Below are 11,238 nucleotides of genomic sequence, written 5' to 3' on the forward strand. Positions count from 1 at the left end.
TTATTACAGGCTTGCACCACCACGCCCAGCTGCCATCACTTTATTTTCAACAAGTCTACCCACATATTTTTAGTTGTATCTCGAAAGCATTCCCAGTATCAGTCTTAGAAAACAGTCACTCTTCCCTTCTCTGAAGAATCACTATCTAACGGAGTTCCATAGTGCCACAGTAAGGAGTCCCCGACAGCTTACCCTCACTTTGATGTTTCAGCAGGCAAGGCCTGATGCCCTGACCTGTGTGATTAGTTCTTAATAACATCATGCCATCAAAAGCCAAAAACAGGATCACAGATCTAAACATACATCTTGGCTGGGCACGATGGTGCACATCTTTAGTAACAGCACTCAGGAAGTAGAAGAAGGTGGCTTTCTGTGAATTCAAGGCTACACTGGTCTACACAATGAGCTCCAGGCCAGCCAAGACTGCAGTGAGATCCTGTCTCAAAAAATAAAAGTGTATTTCTAGAAAAAAACAAACAAGAAAGTCTTTGTTAACTTGTATTAAGATTTGTGAGGGGGCTGGAGAGATGGCTCAACAATTAAGAGCACTGCTCTTGTCGAAGATCCAAGTTTAGTTCCTAACACCCACAAAAAGGCTTACAACGACCTTTAACTCCTCTACAAGCACGGGGCAGGCATGTGGTGCACAGACACAAGCAGGCAAAACGTTCATATACATGAAGAAATCTTAAAAAAAAGGAAAGATCATAAATTATGAAGCTGAATCATGAGATCATTGATGAATGATGAAATCTAAAAATTCAAATTAAAAAAATTAGAATCAAGTGAAAATGAAAATATAACTTAGCAGAACCTTTAAGAAACAGTAAAAGCAGGACAGGCCTTAGCTCCGTGGCCCAAGCCCTGTGGGGGTCTCTAGTCCCTAAGAGAGAACCAGGAAAGGCAGAGGAAGCTCATGGCCATGCATGCTTACGTTATTAGAACTCAATGATGCACTTCAAAGACTCAAAGAAATGATTTGCTTGGAAACGACACGATTGACATTCTTAGCCAGAGTAACCAACAGAGAAAACAAAAATTCATGAGACCTACGAAATGGGGGCTCATTAGCATGAAACCTTGGCCACCTTACGTGGTGGGATATGGTATGTTTTTAAACCAGGCCGAGGTGATGGCTTTACTTTATAAACGCACTGTCACTCAACTGTGTATTTACAATGGCTAATTTCATGTGAATTTTACCTAGAAAATGCTATATGTACAACTATTTCTATCAAATATTGGATGGAAGCAAATGCCCAAGTTGCTTTTTCTGTAATGGCCAAAAACCCAATGACCTAAGTATGCATCAACATTGTAGCATATTTGTACAATGGAATATGATCACTAAACTGCATTTAACTGAACCCCTAAGAAGGACGATGTTCACTACTTACAAACTGAATCACCACATAAATTTTGTATTAGGGATATCTTTTTAAATTAAAAGGAAAATGAATCAAGGTACTAGTGTGTCCTGATTTTCATATACAGCAAACAGCTTCCCTTGGTCTCTACATATTATGCCCACTGCTTGGGATTCTAATGTCATCCTAACTCACAAAAAGATCTCTGCAGTTTGCATTCCAAAACCTTGTAGTATTTCAACTCAAAAATTCAAGAAGAAATCATGTGGATGATCTAAACTGTTTAAGGTACACAAGTTCTGATTAAAAAACGCACACCACCTTCCCTGCAGAAGGGGTATCTGACGCTTCAGATAACCCGCCCCTGGTCCATAGAAGGATTGCCCAACATTATTGTACAGGTTTTTACAGAAAAGAATGTGGGCAAGGTGGTTAGGAAGAGCAAACTTCTCTGTTTTGGAGTTCTCTCACATCCTTTATTTAGTTATACTGTACATCATTCATTTTCACAAACAGCATCAAATATAAAACAACACATTTTAAAAATTATTAAATATTTTGGTACCTCAGTTCAAAAATGTCATCAGGCTTAGTGTGCGAATACATATAAAACAGCTAGTAGGTCATAAATGTGAACACATACTGATGATCTTTTTCCTCATTTGAAAGTTCTCCAGTATGTCTCAAATTTGGCTGTTTACAGACTGTGTATCACCTGAAAACAGGCTGGAATCAGGCTGTCTGCGGCCAGGCTGCAGAAGAGTTCTTTTTGTTGTTTTTTAAAGAAGGTGGAGATTGGGATCATATATTGGAGAAAATGGGAAACCACAGTTTCATAAGCTGAAGCAGCAGGAGACAGGAAGCAGTCCTTGCAGAAATTTTTATCTCAGGACAGGAAGATGGCTCAGCTGGTGAAGGCTCTAGCCACCAAGCCTGAGACAGAGTAGTAGGAGAAAAATGATTCGCAAAACAGACAATCCCCAGGAAACAGGGTCTCTTGGTCTCTACATATTGGATCACAATGCCTCTGACCTCCATAAAGCAAGCGCATGCACATGTGCACACACACTAATTTAATTTCTTAGTTAAATCTATTTTGGGAACTTTAATTAGTTACATAAGAACTACTGGATCTTTGTTTACTTACTGAAGACTGTCGGTACCGGCATAGACATTGTTAAAGGTTAAGGAAAAAAACATATAATATGGTTGTTCCATGTTTAGTAGCTATATTTTAGACATCTGTCTCATTTACATATATCATACACATGTACCAGTCCATTGAATTCCCACAATAATCCCACAAGGAAGGCTTGTATCCTCATTTTACACAGAGGAGACTGGAATCAGTCAAGGTCACACAACTGAGGAAGAAGCGAGGGAGATACTAAGAAAGAAGTCTGGTTCCTGCTGCATGTCTTTAAGCAACATTACCAGGCTTTTCTAGGAAGACCTGTTTTTTAAACCTCTTGCAGAATATTCTAACTGTTCTGTTAAAATGCAATTATTCAAGTCCACCAGTCAGAATCTGTGAAGTACAGGCATCAGCATTCACCGAGCCTTCATAGGAATATGCTCACAGTAAAGTATGACATTTCTCTATGCACATAAAAGAAAAACAAAGGAAGAGGCTGGGAGCAAAAGCACTTTAAGGACACAGAAAATCTAGAACAGGCAACTTGCTGGTAGCATGTAAGAAGCTCGCAGATTTATCTGCAATCTTCGGGAAAGGAGACACAGTATCTTTGTGGCAACCTTACAAAAAAACGATTTCAATTTTTTTCTTCCAGGTGAACACTGAAAACAACACTCATTAGCAAGGATGGAGGAGGGTGAAGAAATTATTTTATTTTGGATGTCAGTGGCACTTTTAAAAAGATATTTATATGTTTTGATGATACACTAACCAGTTGCTAATAAAACCTTGAAAGGATCTCTATGTATTTTTTTCCTACAAATCACAAAAACTAACCTGACAATTTTCAGTAAGGAGAAATCTAGAAACTTCTATACATGTGAAATACTGAAAGTTTACATCTACCGTGCACATCTGAGCTATTCAAAAAGGTATGAGTTTTCGTCGGGGCTTGTGAGAGTCCAGGACGCCATAAAAGACGAACAAAAAGAAAAGCCAAACAAAAACGCCCGACAACTCAATTCTTGAGTTCCTCTTAAAATAATTCGATAATAACATAGTCGGCCAATGAATGAAGCGGGCGAAAAGGCAGGCGGAGAGGCTAGACCCCTATCCCCATTGTTAGCAAACACATCTGTGAGCCACCGCTGTTACTGTAGCCAGTTTCAAATGAGCCAAGAGGCTCAGATTTTTGCGGTACACGAGACTTGTCAAAGCGTGAAAGAAAAATACCCGGGTTTGAAACACAAAGGAGACTCAGATTTCACCTTAAATCCCCACGAGGCATTTCAAGGCTGTCATTTCTCTGCGGTGCGGGGGACCGGTCTGAGGAGCCACTGGGAGCCACGTCGAGCATCCCTCCGTGCCACCCGCCCCCTACCTCCTGTCTTTCATTAAGAAAGGGCAGCTCGCCCACCTACGGCAGCTCAGGGCTGCAGCTGCGCCCGTGCGCAGCGTGCAGCGCAGAGAAGCCCGCACCGCGTCCGCCCACCCGGCCGACCGTGCCCGGGACCCTCCTCCGTCCCACCCGGCCAGGTCCTCACCAGGCGCCGAGCAGATGTCCCTGGGCCGCTGCGTGACCGCCCGCGTCTAGCGCTGCGCTGCCGTACGCCCACCCGGCACGGCCCCATCCAACGGCTCGCAGAATTCAAATTCGCCCACTTCCGCCTGCGACCCGGAAGGTACGGCTGCTCCGCTCCGCCCTGCCCCGCCGCCGTGGAAGTGGGGAGGAGGAGGAGGGGCTGCGTCTGCGCCGTGGCTTCTGGGGTGATCTGACGAGGGGCGTGAGTTGGGACGGGTGCCGGCGAGTTCGTCCCGGAGACCTGCCCAGGGCTCCAGGCACCCCCAACAGGCTGGGACTGAAAATCAGCATACCCCTTGCTAATGAGAACGCGAGTGAATGCACGTGCTGGCTGCGCTCTCCCGTCAGGGGTTCTTTAACATTACAGTTCCCTATTGTCCTGGGAGAATTCTTGCTTGGCCCTGGGGGTGTCAGTTCCTTTTAGCGAGAGCCAGGATGATTTTGTTGTTGTTGTTGTTCCAAATGTCTGGAAATCCTGAGAGGTTTGAGAAACTTCCACAAGGATTTCGGTCCTTTAGGCAGGTGACTAAACATTAGACCTGGGGTCAGTAGTGAACAGCTAATCCCCGAGAGCACTGATTTAAACTTCGTTTCCCCAAACAGCTTTTAGTCAGTGTCTTTCAAGACACAAAAGATTTGCTGGATTTCTAGAATCCAGACTCCTGGGTTCTAGGTACCTGGCATGAAGGTACAAAGTTATTTGTTAACCAGTGTAACGTTTTTAACAGTGGGAAATGAGAAATAATCTGTCCACCAATAAAGAAAGATTAAATGATGTTTTAGAATTCGATATACTGATACTGAAGGTGTTCAAAGTTCAAAGACCAGCGATGTTGAAATGCTAAGAAGTCTACTTTAGAAGAATTGTAAGACGTTTCTTTGGAAGTACGTGCATATGCATACAAAGTTTCAGGATGGAACCACAAACTGTACCAGTTATCTCTGGCAGTAAGCTTGGCAGATAGGGAGGGCAAAAGGGGGGAGCTTTAAAAACGTTATAACCGGCTGAATTCTTCAGATTAGGAGTGTTTGACACTGCCAATTTTGTTTTTCAAAGGAAGATTGTTAGAAATTGAAGGCGTTCTGTATACAGAAACAGGTGCGTACATAAATAATGTATGCATGAATCGTAGTTGGCTGGCCTGTTTACATCCAGTCATCAGTGATTAAGGAGCTTGGACACAGGGAGCAGCAGCTAAGAGCACTGGCTGCTCTTCCACAGTTCTGGGTTCAATTCTGAGCACCCACGTGGTGGCTCACAACGTGGAAAAAAGAGCCCTAGGGGATCTAGCTTCTCCTGGCCTCCTCAGGCACTATATACACATGGTGTATATACAGGCAGACTAAACACCCAAACACGTAAGGTAAAGTGGGAAAAAAAATATAGCTACAAATTTTGCTACTCCTGTTTTACTATTGAATGTTCCACATTAATATTACAAGCTCATTAAATATGTAGTTTTTGAATGCAGAAACTAATTACGCTTTCTCCTGTGTATTTTACAAACCTTTGCACCTTCTCTCCAGGAAGTTTTATCTCTCACAGGAATTAAAATCCTCAGTCTAACCTTCAGGCAAAGTTCAATATTCTTGGGGAGCTAGTTCAGTTGCTACCATCTAGAGGTCTTGATAGGTTCATTTTCTCTGCCAGTTAAAGAATTAGAAGGCAGGAAAAATCTCCAGCACAACAAATAGCATCAGAGAAATCTCAACAAATACCATAGACAGCAGCAGACAGAATCAGCTATTGAAGAAAGGCAGTTACTGTGTGTGTGTGTGTGTGTGTGTGTGTGTGTGTGTGTGTGTAAACACACGCATGCGCAGACACAGAGAAAAAGGCCCTTTGGAAAGCAGAATAGGGGATTTGAACTCCTAAGCCAAAAATTCTGTCTCTTCTCTGGGGCTGGCTTATTACAAGTTTCTCAAAAGAGTTTTCCTCCACCTAATGTAGAGTTGGTCAGTTGGACCAAGGATGGGATGGTTGATTGGGCCACGACTGTTGTGTACCATGTTGTGATCTTGCCTTGAACTTGCTGAGCCAGTCCAGCAGTGGGGGAGGGGGGGCTGCTGGAGGGAGCCAGAAACCTACGAAGCCATTGTTTTAAGCTGCCACGTTTTTGTCTCAAGTCAGGAGGGTGAGGAAGAACCCCGGGGTGTTGGAAATTTACTGCCTTTATTACCTCCTCTTCACGCCTGCCCACCCCCTACCTGTCTCCCAGCCAGGGAACTCCAAGTTTCTCACTGTGATAGATTGCTTGTCTAAAGTTTAACCTCGGGTACCATCAAGAAAAAAAAAATGCTCCCTGGATCTCCCTGTATTATATCCAGGGTTCTCTAGACTAACAGAATTTATAGAATGAATCTCTCTCTCTCTCTCTCTCTCTCTGTCTTTGTGTGTGTGTGTGTGTGTGTGTGTGTGTGTGTGTAAGGGTATAAAGGATTTATTAGAATAATTTACAGGCTGAGCTCCAGCTAATCCAACAGTTGCAGGCTATGAGCAGAAAGTCCAAGAACCCAGTAGTTTCTCGGTCCACAAAGCTAGACGTCTCAGCTGGCCTACAGTGTATGCTGGAATCCTAAAGAATGCCAGTAAAGGAATGGAATTACTAGCAAGGTGAGAGCAAGCAGGAAAATAGCAGAAACTTCCTTGTTCTGTGTTCTTACAAAGCAGAAGGTGTGGCCCACATTAGATTTTGGCTAAAGATCTGGTTTAAGAGTTTGCCTTTCGGGGGCTGGAGAGATGGCTCAGAGGTTAAGAGCACTGGTTGTTTGCCTTTCGGGGGCTGGAGAGATGGCTCAGAGGTTAAGAGCACTGGTTGTTCTTCCAGAGGTCCTGAGTTCAATTCCCAGCAACCACATGGTGGCTCACAACCATCTTTAATAAAATCTGGTGCCCTCTTCTGGCCTGCAGGCATACATGCAGACAGAATACGGTAAAAATAAATAAAAAATAAATCTTAAAGAAAAAAAAAGAGTTTGCCTTTCTACTTCAAAGATCTTTCTACTTCGTATTAAGCAGAAATCCCTCGCACGAGTGCCCCCCATTTCTGGGTTTTAAGTTATTTCAGAAGTAGTCAAGTTGACAACCAAGTAGAGCCATCACAAACCCACCCCTTGTCAATTAATTTCCAAAGTAAAACAATAGTGGGGGGGGGGACACAATAATTAGGTTATAATAACAACTCAACATAGCTATTCCATGTACAAACACAAGCACATTGTACATTTAACTAGGTTATACTATGCCTAACATAGTATAACTACCCTCATACAACCGCAATTGCATTATAAATTTAGAAAAGGTGGGGGCTGGAGATATGGCTCAGTGGTTAAGAGCATTGCCTGCTCTTCCAGAGGTCCTGAGTTCAATTCCCAGCAACCACATGATGGCTCACAACCATCTGTACTGAGATCTGATGCAGGCATACATGGAGGCAGAATGTCATGTATACATAGCAAATAAATAAACTTATTTATTAAAAAAAAATTTAGAAAAGGTGATAATGTCCTGTGAGGGACATTCTTTTAGTATCTCAAACTTAATTATGATAACCATTGATGCTCTCTTAATTGATGTTACATCACATAGTAAAGAAATTGAGGCCAGACAGTGGTATGCACACCTTTAATCCCAGCATATGGGAGACAGAGGCAGGTGGGTCTTTGTGAATTCGAGGCCAGCCTGGGCCACAGAGCGAGTTTCAGGACAGGCTCCAAAGCAACAGAGAAACCCTGTCTCAAAAAAAAAAAAAGAAAGAAAAAAAAGAAAAAGGAAAGAAATTGAGGAAAGAAAAAAATATTGCACTAACACATTATTAAAAAAATACAGCAGAAGTAAGTACTCATGTCAATTATCCCTTTTTTGTTGAAGGGGCCTTAACTGGTATTTATAACTACATTCTGTATTTCCCTCACGGTTGGCAAGTATTTCAGCAGGTCTTGACTCCTCCCAGAGAAATGACCCACACCTTCATTCCTAAAGGGTCTGTGTTCTTTGTCATCCTCCCTGCGTTAGGCTGGTGTAGCTTCCCATTGACTTTAATCACAGGTCCTGGTAGACCCAAGAGTCACCCTAAAGGATCTGAACTTCAGCCATTATCTCTCTCTTACCTCAGTTCTGGAGGAGCAATCCAATTTCCCCATGGCAATCTGGGTTTATCACCTCTTCTAATACTGTTACTCCTATCTTAACCTGTTGGTTTAGGGCCATCAGAAGTCCAAGGTTTCCGGAGGGAAGTCTTGAGTTTCCAGCTCAATGGAATGTTTATTGTGGTTCCTGGCAGGAGCTCTCTCTGCTCTGCAACTAAACCTTCTAGGCCAGCAGAACTTAAGGTCAGGGGAACAGGAAGCAAAAATTTTCCTAGTGGATCACAGGGGTGATAGTGAATAGAATATTCCCTTTTCTACCCCTAGATTCCTGGACCCGTGGATCCTAGCTATCAGATAAATTGTACCATGTAATGGACACTTACTTAAAGTGTATACTGCCTTCTGGAGAACTTTGCCCCAGGCATCCAGGCTGCTGCTTCCTAATTTGGACTGTATATGTGTCTTCAAAAGGCCATTCCCCCTTTCTATTAGGACAGTTGCTCCAGAACGGTCAGAACATGCTAAAACCAGTAGGTTTAGTGATTGTATGTCCACTGTCATACTTCTCTGGTTGTGGAGTGAGTTCCAAAGTTTTCAAACAACTAACCTTAATATATCCAGTAACCTTACAGAAATTGTCAAATGCTGAAGGCTATGTAAAAATTGAATGGATTCCTGTGCCAGTGTTAGATTTAAGGAGATTCAAAGACGCAATAGTCTCTCTCATATGGCATGATTTTACCTTTTGTGAAGGAAATATCAAAATCGTGGTCAGTTTGTAGTAGAATTATCCCTAATGACTAGAGAGAGTTGGGCAAAGCTCTTTTAGAGCCTGGCTCAAGAGTACCTGGTTCAGAGAAGAGGCTAAGACTATTGAACAATGGAGTAAAAACAGAGATATGGAAACCTCCTAAGAGCAAATTCTTGGAGAAGGAGATTATGTTACAGCCCCAAAAGCATACCAATTTATTGTGAATGGCTCATTTGTTTTTTTAACTCTTTGTTTTTAAGTCCCTCTAATACTTAGGGTATATCTCTCTGGGGGGAAGAGTCCAAGGCATCCAGAAGGGTCTCAGAAACAACTTTCAAAAGCACTATTCCACTGTACTGTAAGGGTTTCTTGGCACAGGGAAACCAGTTGAAAGAGGAGAACACTTGATGTCGAGTCATGCTTTACAAAGTGGATGTCACACCAATTTGTTCTTTCTGGGAAGTCCTCAAGGAAGGCTGTCATTTTCTAGAGGGCCAGCCAGAAGAGAAGGAAAATGGACGCCACGGTAGGAAACTATCTGCTGCAACATGCGTGGAAATGTCCAGGATGAACTGATGCAGCCTGTTACTGCTGCATGTTGGGGTTGGGGATTGAGACCCGAGATGGAAACAGTCCTTTCTTCCTGATGGGCCAGTGTGGACATTTTGTTTTAGGCCTTCAAAAATCTCACCATTCACCTTGACTGATCATCAGTTGCCTCAGGGAGGAAGACTTAGCTACTGAAGAATCTGTAAGAGGTCAGACTCCTCATTGCTAAGGATTCTGGGTGTTTTCTGCACCCAGAACAGGAAGGTATTTAGGTCTCACTGGATGGTCACTGTGCCTGGAACGCACGGGATGCAGTGGAGACTCAGCAGAGTCTTCTGAGGGTTCTGAGGTAGAGACAGAAAGGTTGCTGGAGGAACTGTAGTCTCCTATGTCTGTGGGTGATGACAAATGAGGGATGGAGACACTCTGACTTCACCAGAGAACTGTCCTGGTCAGGGACCTTCAAGTGTATCTGAGCCTCTACATGGCTCGCCAGGGCTCAGGAGAAACAGAAGAGAATTCAAGTGCCTTGGTCTTCATAGGGATCTCAAAAAGGGGGATGGGTCAGAGTGGTGGGTCATGAAAGAATCCATTTATAAAATCAGACTCAAAAAATCACAAGTTTTCTAAAATGGAATCAGGCAGGGCCATAACAGATCTGTCTGCCGTAAGATGGGGGACTGAAATGCAGATTTTGTTGTTGTTGTTGTTTCTTAGCCAATATTTGTTTGTCATAATCACAATAATATGGCTCAGAGCAAATTTGACAGTAACCATCTTGGAACTGGTTATTGCAAACAACTCTTAAGTCTGTTTTTTTTTTTCTTCAGTGGAAATGATTTTAGGTCAGAGTTTGGGTTGAATTGACTCCATAATGAAACAAATTAACATTTAAATAGAAGGGGAGACAAAAGAGAGTAACGGTGCTGGGTGCTGGGAATACGATCAAAATACAATATGTACTTGCATGAAACGTCACAACGAAACCCATTCTTTTGTACAGTGTATACTAACAAACATTTCTGCTAAAGAAAGCATGAATTGCAATCTTCCCTTCTTTAAAATGATCTTTATTTATTCTTTGACAATTTTATACATGTACACCATCCATCTTGATTCTTCCCACCCTTGACCCCCTCACTCTCTCTGGACAAACTCCCAGCATGCCTGCTTTCCATCTTCATGTCCCATCTTTTTTCTCCTAGTGACCGACAGGCTGACCAGGTATTTACCACTGGTCACAAATGCACATGTATATTATAGCCTCAGATGGCTTCTTCTCCCTGTCACCCCCCAACGCAGATAACACGGTACCCCACTGTTCCCGTGAGAGGAAGATCTTTCATCACTCCTTCAGTGCCTGTCTTAGCTAGGGTTTCTATTGCTGTGAAGAAACTCCATGACAAAAAGCAAGTTGGGGAGGAAAGGGTTTATTTGGCTCATACTTCCACATCATTGTCCATCATTTAAGGAAGTCAGGACCAGAACTGTGCAGGGCAGAGGTGACTTCAGCTAGTCTAACTCTGTTACTGTATATGCCATGTAATCTCTTGAGTATGTACGAGGAAGAGGTTGTAACCTGATCTGCCACCAACTCCTCTAGCCTACCATCTTGTTGATCTTTCAAGTTGGCTTTGCTCTGATTGTCTTGTTCCTGAGTAAGTGCAGGGACACATTGTTTCAAGAATATCTTGGAGTCTCATAAAGAGACCTCGGGTTTCTTTCTGTGTGTCACAACCTCCAAGGCGTAAGGAAGACCTTCGAG

General features: G+C 42.9%; 1 protein-coding gene across 4 annotated transcripts in view; it reads right to left on the reverse strand.

The window, feature by feature from the left end:
* The window catches only part of G2e3 (G2/M-phase specific E3 ubiquitin protein ligase), a 43,339-nt gene extending 39,168 nt beyond the window's left edge, over nt 1–4,171 (reverse strand). For 3 of the 4 annotated variants that reach the window (XM_041658421.1, XM_041658422.1, XM_041658420.1), the window contains exon 1: nt 3,771–4,009. In XM_041658421.1, coding sequence (XP_041514355.1) covers nt 3,771–3,859 — 89 coding nt within the window. In that variant the 5' untranslated portion in view covers nt 3,860–4,009. Of the gene's footprint in view, nt 1–3,770; nt 4,010–4,046 lie in introns of those variants that run through there. The other variant, XM_041658423.1, reaches the window with a different exon arrangement.
* Nucleotides 4,172–11,238: the final 7,067 nt, after the last annotated feature.

This window comes from Microtus oregoni, unplaced genomic scaffold (assembly GCF_018167655.1).
Source record: "Microtus oregoni isolate MIOR12 unplaced genomic scaffold, Mior012 000009F_ref0000495, whole genome shotgun sequence".
Taxonomy (NCBI): Eukaryota; Metazoa; Chordata; class Mammalia; order Rodentia; family Cricetidae; genus Microtus; species Microtus oregoni.